Genomic DNA, 12,272 nt, shown 5'->3' on the forward strand with positions numbered 1-12,272 from the left:
CTCCCATGGCCTCCCGGAGACTTGCTCTCAACCTCTCCAAGGGCCTCCGCGCCCGCGCCCCGGGCCTCTCGGTCCCCTTCAGGCGAGGCCTGGCGACGCCGCACCATGCTCCCGCCTTCAAGACCGAGACCACCACCCTCAAGAATGGCCTGACGGTGAGCTCCCCGTCCTGCTGCTTGCTGCCGTTTGCTGCCCCCCGGCCCGCCGCAAATTGGCCCCTCGCCCACCACCTCACCCCGCCGACCACAGAGCGCTGACTCCGGCTTTGCTTCCCCTGATCAGGTCGCGACCCAGTACTCCCCCTATGCCCAGACCTCGACCGTCGGCATGTGGATCGATGCCGGCTCCCGCGCCGAGACTGCCGAGACGAACGGCACCGCCCACTTCCTCGAGCACCTCGCCTTCAAGGTATGGATGGACGGATCATGAGAGAGAAAAATCAGAGAGTTGGAAGACGGCTACGGAAAGAAGAGGACGGTAGATCTGGGCTGACCGTCGACTGGCCGCGCATAGGGTACTACTTCGCGGACACAGCAGCAGCTGGAGCTCGAGATCGAGAACATGGGCGCCCACCTGAACGCCTACACCTCGGTTCGTCATTACTTACCCCTCTCTCCTCGCCAGCCGGCCGGCTCGCTAACCCCATCCCACAGCGCGAGAACACCGTCTATTTCGCCAAGGCTCTTAACGAGGATGTCCCCAAGTGCGTCGACATTCTCCAGGATATTCTCCAGAACTCCAAGCTCGAGGAGAGCGCCATCGAGCGCGAGCGTGATGTTATCCTGCGCGAGTCCGAGGAGGTCGAGAAGCAGCTCGAGGAGGTCGTCTTTGACCACCTCCACGCCACCGCCTACCAGGGCCAGCCCCTCGGCCGCACCATCCTGGGCCCCCGTGAGAACATCCGCGACATCACCCGCACCGAGCTCGTCAACTACATCAAGAACAACTACACCGCCGACCGCATGGTCCTCGTCGGCGCCGGCGGCGTCCCTCACCAGCAGCTCGTCGAGATGGCCGAGAAGTACTTCTCCAAGCTTCCCGCCAAGGCCCCCGAGACCCTCGCCTACCTCGAGTCCAAGAAGAAGCCCGACTTCATTGGCTCCGATGTCCGCATCCGCGACGACACCATCCCCACCGCCAACATTGCCATCGCCGTTGAGGGTGTGAGCTGGAACGACCCGGATTACTTCACTGCCCTCGTCGCCCAGGCCATCGTTGGCAACTACGACAAGGCTCTCGGCAACGCCCCGCACCAGGGCAGCAAGCTGAGCGGCATTGTCCACAAGAACGACCTTGCCAACAGCTTCATGAGCTTCTCTACCAGCTACAGCGACACTGGGTATGTTTCTGCTCAATTTATTTTTTCACTGATATATTCCGTGAATGAAGCAAGCTAACTTGCACTCTCTGCTTAGTCTCTGGGGTATCTACCTCGTCACCGACAAGCTCCACCAGATCGACGACCTCGTTCACTTCGCCCTCCGCGAGTGGTCTCGTCTGTCCGGCAACGTGACCGAGGCTGAGGTTGAGCGCGCCAAGGCTCAGCTCAAGGCCTCCATCCTGCTCTCACTGGACGGCACCACCGCCGTCGCCGAGGACATTGGCCGCCAGATCATCACCACTGGCCGCCGCAAGAGCCCGGCCGAGATCGAGAAGATCATCGACGCCATCACCGAGAAGGACGTCATGGACTTCGCCAACAGGAAACTCTGGGACCAGGACGTCGCCGTTAGCGCCGTCGGCAGCATCGAGGGCCTGTTCGACTATGCTCGCATCCGCGCCGATATGAGCAGGAACTTCTAAGATGAAGGCGAGAGAGCTCGGGATCGGACTTGGTTGGAATGTGAATAGTGCTTGATGTTTCTGGGCAGGGGACACAAAAAAGAGAAACTACAAAAGTTATCGGGGCCTTTCCACTCGGGCTTCCTTCGACGGCGGCACGCGTGATCATCTTTCTTGGAGAAGAGAGATAGAAAAAAAGGAGGCCAATTCAACGTGTGGTATGGGGTAGGAAACAAACGGAAGCGGGAAAACAGAGAGAGGAGAGGGGAGGAGAGAGAGAGGCGCCCGGGTTCAAGTGTATTATAATTGGGTGGGTGTGTTGCATCCGAGCCCAAACCACACACACATGAATTGTACTGTAGGGGGTGCGGGCGGGTAGACATAGATGCATCGATCGGGTTTCCTTTGTGCGAGATGAGGTTGTGTGGGCTGTTGTCGATGTTGCTGCTCGCCGTGACAATGCCTCCCTACCTATATCATGTAGTGGTTGCGTGAAATTATGTTGAGCGTTAAGGTACGGGGAGAGCTTAAGGAGGAACCTGGCTCGGAACAGAAGCTATCTGAGGTTGCCTACTCCTCTCTTGGGCTGGATATGAGAGAGGTTGGCCTTGGGATGGGAGTCTTTAGGTTGAGATCCCACCATGGACTCGATAGGAGACTAACTGGTTGTTGCCATCCTATCTGGCCTTCACCTTGGCACCACGTTGGCTGTCAAACCCATGGTGAGCAGCACCTCGGCCAACTATGGGTCGTTATAATATTCTCTCCTGTTTGGCCACCGCAGTTTTATCTCCATCAGAGAAATCATCACAAGCTCAACTGATGCTTCATGATTTACGATTGTCTTCCGCCCAGCTTGATCTGGCTTCATCAGTACCCACTACGTCAGTCCGTCAGAGTCAGAGTGTTGTGAAGGAGGGTCTTTTGATTGGGAATTCTCCTTTGTTGGGCCAAGCACCTTGGCGGGTAGCTCACCACGTATATTATAAAAGTGTCGGATCTCAGTGATGGTCAGTGGCGCAGGAATAATGTCGATAGTAGTTGACATGGATGTTGAAGACGTACTTGCTACAAGATATTATCTCTGCTAAAATTGCAGACAACCTCCTTCTCGCTGCTTGAGAAGGACGTAGAACCTGTCTACCATTATCTCATCGTTCTCGTCGTCGTTGTCGTCGTCTATTCGGCTGTGGACGAGCTTGTCGTGTGCTCATGGCACATTCTGACTAATTACTACCAGCGAAGGACTATTCCCAGTGTCATTCTACATAAAGTTTCCTTGAACCGGTTACCTGGAGACATGAGGTTTTAGGTCAAACAAGCCACCGCTCTCCTTCCTTTCCACCCGACGGCGATGATGAATGGGCACGTTAGTGTGTATGTGTGTGTGTTGTGTACAGCATACACATACCATCAAGCCCCATTTACGATGCCATGCCATATGGCTGGAGCCAGCCACGTCATGGACGACAGATGACGTTGCTTGGTGATACATACGTCCATCCATGAAGAGGAACCGGCATCCTCGGGACTATGAAACCGCCTGGCATAATGTTGTTAGTGTCCCCGGATGTCGTCGGGAACCTGGCCGTGACAGCTGGAGATAGGTACACAGCCACTTCACTGACTACCTTGACGGCTTTCGTGGTACATCTTTGTTGACACGGAGCACGGAGCACGGAGTCGTTGAGGGGATGAATATACGTAAGTCCGTCTGACGATGACATCAGAGGAGTGATACCTATAAGCTATGCCTACACTAATCTTCTAGGTTGGACCGTGGAAGGGGGAAGCTGGACGACCGGGCCGTTGTTTAACGTTGATCGAAAGGATGTTGTCTCTCCTGTCCACCTATAGATAACTACCTACGTACTATCACCTTGCATGTGATGCAGGGTATAGAGGTGTATGAGCAGACGTCATTTGTACACTTCATGCTCTTAGTAAGCTGAGATACATTTGAACATAACACGGGATAGTATCGTTAGAACCATGGCAGCACCCTTCGAGTTTGTCGTAGCGGTGACAAGGTGATCTCCTTCAATGATAGACAACAAGGAGATTGTTTTAACTCTCCCATACCTCCAGAAGTAACAGAGATGATGTGTTAGTGATCGAGAGGAAACTTGTAGAACCCTAACCCAGGTTTCTTAGCAGACAAAGCGTCTGTCCTCGGTCCTCGGACTTGTTTCACCCGAGCACTTTTGTTGGTACAGCACTTAGGTAAGGTAGGTTCTTTGAGATGACCGACGGAGCATTCCATTGACGACCTCTGATGTCATTTCATGTGGATTTGAAGAAAAAAAGTTCCACCACCCGTGGACCTGCAAGCGTTACACGCAAAACGTGGCCCTGGATACAGGCGGGAGTCCGGCATGCTCGGGAGGAGGACAAGGAAGAGCTAACCAATCCATCCAATCATCTACCCATCCATATCCCAAACATTCCCGAAGCTTCGTTGCTATTGTTCACGTCTCATTTCATTGCTCACACCACCTTGCCCTCAAGGTAGTAGATAGATATGGCCACGCTAAAATATGTGGCTAGTTAAGTACTATCTGCGAGATGATATGAACGACAGGGTCACAGCTCGGCATTTGAACACGCGGGGGGTTACACCAACACTACGACGTCACGATCACGAAATGGACGTTTGCCTCTCAAATCCATCATGTTCCTTTGCATCCCATTTGTCGTTGATGGGCGGGCGGGCGACCGTTGGGCGAATCGGCAGGGCACCACTGCCCAGGAAGGATGGGATGGTCCCTGATCATGTGGGTAGATCGTATAGCAGAGAATAGTTCGGTATCGTCGGCCTTGCTCCTACCTCCTACTCCCACCTGCTTCTTCTTCACCAGCTAGACAGGTCACAAACCATCCTTTTGCCAGGTCTTTGGATGGTCTGGATCGTCGCCGCCAAGAGGAAGGTGTCCTGTACCCTGCGTTGTACAATGCCCGTTGAGGTTTGTGACGTCGGCGTTGCTCAGCCCCGCTGACTTATCAACGTCAACGTGGTGGGTTGTGCAGTCAGTGATTTATGTACATGAACAGATCAAAAAGGATGGCAAGAGAGTGTTTTTGTGTGCTACTTTTGAACTTGGAGCATGGTCGACGTTATGCATAATACTACGACTTCACCTTCATCCACCGAGGCAAAGCTGTCGGTCGAGACTCCGTGAGGGGGAGGCACGCGATCACCATGTTGAGTCCGGCATATGAAGACCAAACCTGCAGGCTAACGTCATATCATCCGACACAGCAAGAGCCACTAAATACTGTATCCATCTCCTTGGTCACCTAGGTAGTTAGGTTCGTCGGGGCGACCCGGAGACTATCGAGATCATCTGCAGAATTTAGTGGTTGGCACCAGGTCTTGATTCCTCACCACGGAGACAAACTTGGTATAACCAAGTTTTTGGATGCACCCACACCCGCGTGTTTGACTTATGGTCGGACCGCGCCGAGCTTTCTCTTTTGCCATGAGGACAGGTTGTGTGTGCGTGCTTGGGAGAGAGACTGAGCGAGAAATCTACGGAAACAGACCCTACTCTTTACTAGTGAGCAGCTTGCAGGTGTTGGGCTGCAGTGTGACCTCGTTGACGTCCATTCCCCCTCCAAAACATTCGCAATCATCCTGCCGTTTTGGGTGCGTCGGATGAGGCCTGACTTCTCGTGGCCTCGCCTTGGTCGCCGAGCCACGGCTCTGGCTTGGACGGCCTGATCACGAGCAGCCGTTGCAGCTCTCCCACGACGCCAAGGTGGGTGTAAGCAAGTCCAAGGACACAGTAAGGTATGCAGCCACATGCCTAGCCAGTTCTTATGTGCATCTTCTTATGAAGAAGTTTATACATACAGAGAGAGGGCTCTCAGCGTAAGAGAAGAAATGTCCTGCATGGATAATATACTTTCTCCGTCGGCCTTCCTACATTTCCCCTTGCCTCGATCGTCGGTTGGGTTGGCGGCGTAGGGATGATCTCGAAATGCACATCACCCTGTGCCACGTCGGAATCCTAAATTCAGGCACAAGGCGTCCTTACGCAGGGAGTAGTAGCAATATGCGACCTGACGGAGCAGCAAGTCGACGCCGGATATTTCAGTCAGCCAAGGGGAAAGCGAGCACGGAAGCGGGTGTTGGGTTGTCCAGCGTCAATTAATGGCTCCTCTCCTCATCCCGACTGAGATGGATGGGTGGTAAGAGAAACGGAGGGGGCGGGCTCGTTGCAAAGTGTTCAATTTTTGTGGTCCAGGCAAGAAACAAAACACCACAAGACAAATCCAACTCCAACATGTTGACATCTGGAGCTGAGATGCGAAAGAGGACCAGATCTGCGCGCAAACATGGATTATTCCAAATGGAAAACTGCCTCTTCCCCTCCCCCTCCAATGACAGCGACAGATGTGTGATCCCATGCTTGTCGCCCTGCTGCCGTCACAGAGTTTCAGGACGCTCATCCTTACCCCTCCGTTCCAATGCCTGCCCAGACGAGCCTGGATGCATGGGGCTTTAGGCGCGGGCGTCCCGCTTGTTCCGCGCTTGTCTCCACGCTTGGCGATTTTGGCTGTCGCATCTAACGGGGCACGGTTGCACTCGACGGAGGGGAGTCCAGTGCGTTCGTTTCGATTTCGATGGACGAGACAAAAAGGTTGACGAGATCAAGATCCATGGATGTTCTGTGCACGATGTGCTCGTTGTCATTTCGATTGTTTGTTAGACAGGCCGATTTGCCATAAGCTGCATTGAACAAACGGATAAACACCCGTTTCATGCCTGGAGGGTGAGATGAACAATGGGCGTCCAACATTGGATGGCTGACATTATTGTGTGCGGCTCGGTGGTCCTGTCATGTCCGAGAAGCGGCTGCGTCAGTCAGTTGTTGATTGTCATGTCCGTTGTTTCTCTGGCTCGCCGTCCATGGTTTCAAGCCTCCGAAATGCCCAGGTTGGCAGCTGGTTTGAGATTTTGAGATGAGTGTTCCAGTGTCCCAGTTCCAGCGTATTCTGGGCACGATGAACGGATGAACCGCCGATTGTGGGACGAATGGGACGAATTGACGAATGCAAGAATGGGAAAGAAAATGAAGTGAAACGGACGGCCGATGTCCGTCCATCCACACTGTCCAGCGGAACAGGTCGATGGAACTGGATCCAGCCCCCATTCTCTCCCGTTCGTCGCTTTCCCAATCCATCCACACAGTCCAGAGCAGGCCATTGTTTCCCAATTCACTTGTCACTTGTGTTCTTCCAGCGGGCGCTCTGGGCAAGACGGAGGCAGGCGCAGTGTGCGGTGGGGCATGGTTCCCCGAGGTCCTTCCAATCGATGGCACAGACCAGCGCCGACCCGCCCTCCCTCCACTTGCCGTCCAATCCACGGTTTGCGACACAAGGGCAACCCGCCACCTGCCCGGAAACATCCCAGCCCCAGCCCCTGCACCTGCGCTGCCCGTCCATCTTTTGCCCTCAGCGGGCAAAGGGCCAAAGGGTCGCAGTGCTCTGTGCTCGGCGCTCTGTGCTTTCCTGGTTGCCCGTTGTTCACTTCTCTCTGTGCTCACCTCAGCCGGGCCCAGCCTTCCCAGTCCATTTTGCCTCTTCCTCGCATTCAAGTTCCCTTTGTCCCCCCTCCAAAAACCTGGCCATGCCTTTCTCCACTCCTTGACCTCATTCTACCAGCTGCATCCATCGTCCAGGCCGAAAGCCCGACTCCCGAACTTGAGGCTCGGGTCCATCGCCTCGCCGGCCAACAAAAAAGTGTTTCCCAGACCCGTTGGAAGGGATTCACTCCGGCTTAGGTTTCGCCACACTTTATCCAGTCCTCGACCTGGATCTGGATTGAGCCTCGTTGGCACGTCAGCCGGACCCGACTCGCGCATCGAGCCCCCCGACTCTCAGACTCGACGGCGACGACAACGACAACGACAACGACAACGACAACGACGACTACACTCACCCACCACCACCACCAACCTCATGCCCGTCGCTGAACTCATCGACCATGATAATCGCCTGATGGCCGCCCTGTGCCCGTGATTCCGTTCACATCAACCCCTGAGCCGTGAATCCACCGTTCGGCGACATGGCATTTCTCAACTCCGACGTCCTGGCGGCTGCGCGCATCGTCGCCAGGCAGGCCGTTGACACGGCCCTGACCAGCATTGTTTCCCCAACCTCTCTGGCGGATCCTTTCTCGACCGCCCCATCGAGTACCAGTGTGCCGCCTCTTCCCACATCCAGTTCTGCCTCGCCCACCACGACCGAGACACTGCCACCCAACCTGGTCAACAGCGGTCCCTCAGGGGATAACTCAAACAATAGTAATGGAAACCAGTCATCGCTGCTATTCTTTGTCGCGCTCGGATTCGGCGTCGTCTTCACCAACCTATGGTCAGTCTCCGATGTCTCGTCGTGAGAGCGACCCTCAAAAACTGACACGGACACGTCGCAGGATCATCGTCGGCGTAAAGTACTGCTTTAGGTATAATGCGCGGAACCGCGCTTTGCGGAACGACGATGGGGATCCCATCGACATGCAGAACATGCCGCGCCCGCATCGCCGGCGGAGGGAAAAGAAACTAATGCCCATCGACGAAGTTAATGAAAAATTCCCCATGCTCAAGTACAAGACGTGGGTGGCCAGCCGCGCGCGGAACGGTTTGCCGACGCAGGGCGGTGTTTCAGCCCCTTCGAGCCGGCCGAACAGCATTCGCGAGGCCGAAGGAGTGCTTTCCGAGACGTTATCTAAGGAGCGCACGTCGACCGATGACAGGCCAACGACGAGTGCGACAGCCACCCGCGCCGCAGAAAACAGCGAGGATTCCACCCCATCGACAGCCGAAAAGCCTGCAGTCCGGAGCCCGACGCATGTTCCAAAGGAGAGCACCTCGAGCACCGTAGCCGGGCTTCACCGTGCATCAACCGAATCGAACCGCGATCCCGACGGTCAGAAGCAGTCGAGCCACGACGACGACCACGACGAAGATGAACGCATCGAGCCGCCCCTTCCGCCCGAATGCCTCGGTACCTCCGGCGATACCTGTGCTATCTGCATCGACACACTCGAGGACGACGATGATGTTCGGGGCTTGACTTGCGGCCATGCTTTCCATGCTGTTTGCATTGACCCGTGGCTGACAACCCGGCGTGCATGCTGTCCCCTGTGCAAGACCGACTACTACACCCCAAAACCCCGCCCTCCACCACCTCCGGAGGCCGAGGGTGCTTCTGGGGGAGGCTCCACGGACCCGTTCAGCATGGCCAATTCGACGCTGCCGGACGATCATGCACCGAGTTCGCGTACGCGACGGCATGTGCTGTCTCCATTTTTGTCCTCTGACCGGACGAGCTGGAACCAGTCAGACTCGGGCCGGCAAGGCCGCTCGTCACGGAACCGAGACGGTCGTTCCGGCCGCTCGGATCGGCACAGGCATCGGAACCCTCCGCCGGCGCCCCCGGCTCCTCCGGCTCCTGTCGCAACCGGCGAGGCGCCGGCTTCCGCATCTCGTGGCGTTTTGTCTGGCATTAGGAACGTTTTCCGCCGGGGCAGAAACCAGGACGGCGATGCCCAGAACGGCGCGGCGGAATCCGGCGCCAACCCGACTGCCACGCCATCGCAGCTAGAGGCCGGCGTTCGGGGCTCGCAGAGATGACCGCGGCCAGGACCCGCGGGTCTTGTCTGTTTTATTTGATGGCTGCGATTCCTTGCTTCGCATGATACCCACCACTTATGAGCCTTGTCTAGCCTCACATTCTCCTTTATCCGCTTACATTTATGGCGATGTACACACACACACTCCGACATGATTTCCTGGACTGCTGTTGGTTGATGGTCGAGGACTTGTTGGCTCTTGCTGGGTCCTGTTCGCGGGCCATAATCACTTGACGATGGAGAGATGATTGTCGTCTTGCGGCTTGTCCGGGCGGAAATGGACGCAACCGGCGACAGCAGCAATGGCCACAATTTGACTTCACCGCATGATCAACCGACAATAGTCTCACCATCATATTTAATCGCCAACGCAGCCCCATACTCGAACTCGACCTTACGTACATCCCCGCCGGTGCACCTTATTCCTCCTTTTACCTCCTTCACTATCCCCTACTTTACCCTCACACGAATATCGACACATGCGCACATCCACACGCATCCCCTACGACCACATTGATCAATCTCATCACCTCATCAATGCATAACACCCGCGGGGTTGTTTTCCTTTCTGTTATTTGGGTTTGTCATTGACCGGAGGGGGAATTTATACATGTAGCACTGAGTCCTGTTTTCAGCCCCCTCCCCCAGGGGTTTGTTGCGACGTGCTACTGGTATGGAGTTATCAGGGTGTTTTTGTTTTTGTTTTTGTGTGTTTTTTGTGTTATTCGGCGGGTTATGCGCACACTGGTGAATTTTGCGAGCGAAGGTGGGGAGGGTACATTGGGTATCTCGGATGGATGGACTGATTTCTTTGTTGGAGAGATAGGGAGGGCATGATGAGGGTTGGGAATTGTCGGATGGTTTTAGCGACGGGTTGTCATAGGATCATGGGAGGCTACCTAGTAGTAGTTGAGGGAGTAGGAATCAATGGATAACCTATGAATGAACAGCCGAGATGGGTTCTAGCGATACACCGTAGAGATGCCTGCCTGCCTGCCTACATGCCTGGTTGAAGCGATGGGGTTCTTGGGAGTTTGCGATGCGTGTATGGTTTTGTTTTTTTGGTGGTACGCACGTACTACCTATGGGGTGGAGGGAGAGAGGATGGCGAGAGTACAATCCGGCCCAGTTCATGATCCATGTTTCATGAGTCTCAGAGCCGAGTAGTTATCATGAGTGTGGTTTTGATGTTATGGGAGTTTGAGCATTGAACTGATACATCTATACAACAGTGCCGTAATATCCTGTTGAGAGCGTCATGGGAGATTTAGATTTGGTTAATTAACCAAACACTCACCTGCCCTTCCCATCTCTCTATACTACTTTATACAGGTACACAGCAGCTCCGAAATCATAGATACTTCCCACTCTGGAAGCGATTCCCAAAATTTGCCGCCCGGTTCAGCAGCTCGCGCCGCTGGGCGTGCGTGATGCGTCCGCCCACCTTCATGTCCTTCTCCCAATCGAAGGCGCGCTTGCTCGGGTCGTCTTCCTCCTCCAATTCGTCCACCTCCCCGCCCTTCTTGCCCCATCTCGCGTCGTCCCGGTTCCGCGCCAGCGTTGCCCCCGCCCGCGCCTGGGCTCGCGCCGCTTGGTGTTCCTCAACCAGGCTCCGGCCGCGGGTTTGCTCAACGTAGGCTTTGACGCGGGATTCGTCTAGCTTACGGCCACTGGCGGCGGTGGTGCTGGGCTGGTGGTTGTTGCTAGGAGGGGGCTTGCTGCTCGGGTCTTCCCTGCCCAGCACGGCGTTGGCCAGCCGGCGGGCTTTTTCTTCGGGAGTCTCTGTCCAGATGGAGCTGATCCCGCCACCTTGTCGGGCCTCGGTCGCGGCGCGCGGACCGCTGGCGAAGCGCCGCGCTTTGAGCTTGGTCGGATCGGGCGCGCGTGCGCGGCTGTCGGAGGGAGGCGGGGCGAGCATCCAGTCGTCACGCTTCGGGGCGGAAGAGGATGGCTCGGAGTCGGCGAAGGAGGGTTGCGGTAGGGAGGGGCCGACGGGTCTGGATGGTCCGGCGGCGCCGGGGAGGGAGGGACCCCAGTCGTCGTCCGAGTCCGAGTCCGAGACCGAGTCCGAGTCGGGGTTGGTGGTTGGGCGTTCGGAGTGGGGGGCGGGAGGGAGTGCTGGGCCGAGGACGCGCTTTGGGGCTGGGGGAGAAGGAGGAGGTGGTGGTGCAGGGCCGATGGTTCGGGAGGGAGGAGCGGGCCCGGTTGGGGAGGAGTCGGCGTCGGAGTCGGAGTCGAGAGGGATTCCGTCGGTGTTTGTTGTTGTTGGGGTTGGGCCAGGGAGGGAAGGGCCGATTGGTTTGGAGCGCGGCTTGGTTTCAGGCGATGATGTTGAGTTGGACGCGGTGGTTGGAGGAAGAGTTGGACCTATGGCGGGACCAGGCCGCGGCGATTTGGTATCTGGCCGGCTAGGACCGGGAGCTTGCGGACCGAAATCATCATCGGAATCGTCGTCTAGTGGGATCTCATCCGGATCATCGCGGCGCAAAGCCTTGGGTGGAGGGGAGCCGGGCGCATCATGGTCGCTGTCGTCGTCGGGAGTGCGCTTGCGTTTCTGAAGATGGGGAGGGAGCTGGGGCCCGATGGAGGCCATGATTGATTTGATGGCGGTATCGCCTACCTCGGCCGATGGATAGTGAAGATTGTGAGGAGAAGATGAAGATGTTTTGCAGAGTTGGCAACGTTGATGAATTGTTCCGAGGATGGCGGAAAGAAACGAATGGGAGTCAAGGTGAGGTTGAGGTTGCCTTATCGATAAGGATTGGTTCGCTGTCCCTGGCGCTGTTGCTGCACCTTGGTTGGCCGTCCAGCGGCACCTTCAGCGCAAGGGACAGCGGGGGCCCTGGAGCCT

At 56.1% G+C, this 12,272-nt stretch overlaps 5 protein-coding genes across 5 annotated transcripts; 3 read left to right on the forward strand and 2 right to left on the reverse strand.

Annotated features, from left to right (window-relative positions):
* Positions 1 to 5: 5 nt before the first annotated feature.
* On the forward strand, positions 6 to 1,803 carry VTJ04DRAFT_1406 (uncharacterized protein; the record flags this gene model as incomplete). The annotated part of the gene is made up of 5 exons (XM_069359090.1): positions 6 to 155; positions 283 to 408; positions 514 to 591; positions 654 to 1,339; positions 1,416 to 1,803. The coding sequence occupies 5 exons, from the start codon at positions 6 to 8 to the stop codon at positions 1,801 to 1,803; spliced, it is 1,428 nt and encodes a 475-aa protein (XP_069224014.1).
* A 5,199-nt stretch (positions 1,804 to 7,002) lies between these two features.
* VTJ04DRAFT_1407 (uncharacterized protein) lies at positions 7,003 to 7,360 on the reverse strand (the record flags this gene model as incomplete). Its single annotated transcript, XM_069359091.1, has 2 exons — positions 7,003 to 7,213; positions 7,332 to 7,360. The coding sequence occupies 2 exons, from the start codon at positions 7,358 to 7,360 to the stop codon at positions 7,003 to 7,005; spliced, it is 240 nt and encodes a 79-aa protein (XP_069224015.1).
* Positions 7,361 to 7,852: 492 nt separating this feature from the next.
* VTJ04DRAFT_1408 (uncharacterized protein) lies at positions 7,853 to 9,422 on the forward strand (the record flags this gene model as incomplete). Its single annotated transcript, XM_069359092.1, has 2 exons — positions 7,853 to 8,160; positions 8,222 to 9,422. The coding sequence occupies 2 exons, from the start codon at positions 7,853 to 7,855 to the stop codon at positions 9,420 to 9,422; spliced, it is 1,509 nt and encodes a 502-aa protein (XP_069224016.1).
* A 243-nt stretch (positions 9,423 to 9,665) lies between these two features.
* On the forward strand, positions 9,666 to 9,938 carry VTJ04DRAFT_1409 (uncharacterized protein; the record flags this gene model as incomplete). Its single annotated transcript, XM_069359093.1, has 1 exon — positions 9,666 to 9,938. The coding sequence occupies one exon, from the start codon at positions 9,666 to 9,668 to the stop codon at positions 9,936 to 9,938; it is 273 nt and encodes a 90-aa protein (XP_069224017.1).
* Positions 9,939 to 10,772: 834 nt separating this feature from the next.
* On the reverse strand, positions 10,773 to 12,014 carry VTJ04DRAFT_1410 (uncharacterized protein; the record flags this gene model as incomplete). Its single annotated transcript, XM_069359095.1, has 1 exon — positions 10,773 to 12,014. One exon carries the CDS (start codon positions 12,012 to 12,014, stop codon positions 10,773 to 10,775), a length of 1,242 nt encoding a protein of 413 aa, XP_069224018.1.
* Positions 12,015 to 12,272: the final 258 nt, after the last annotated feature.

Source organism: Mycothermus thermophilus (assembly GCF_041956435.1).
Source record: "Mycothermus thermophilus strain CBS 625.91 unplaced genomic scaffold VTJ04scaffold_1, whole genome shotgun sequence".
NCBI lineage: Eukaryota > Fungi > Ascomycota > Sordariomycetes > Sordariales > Chaetomiaceae > Mycothermus > Mycothermus thermophilus.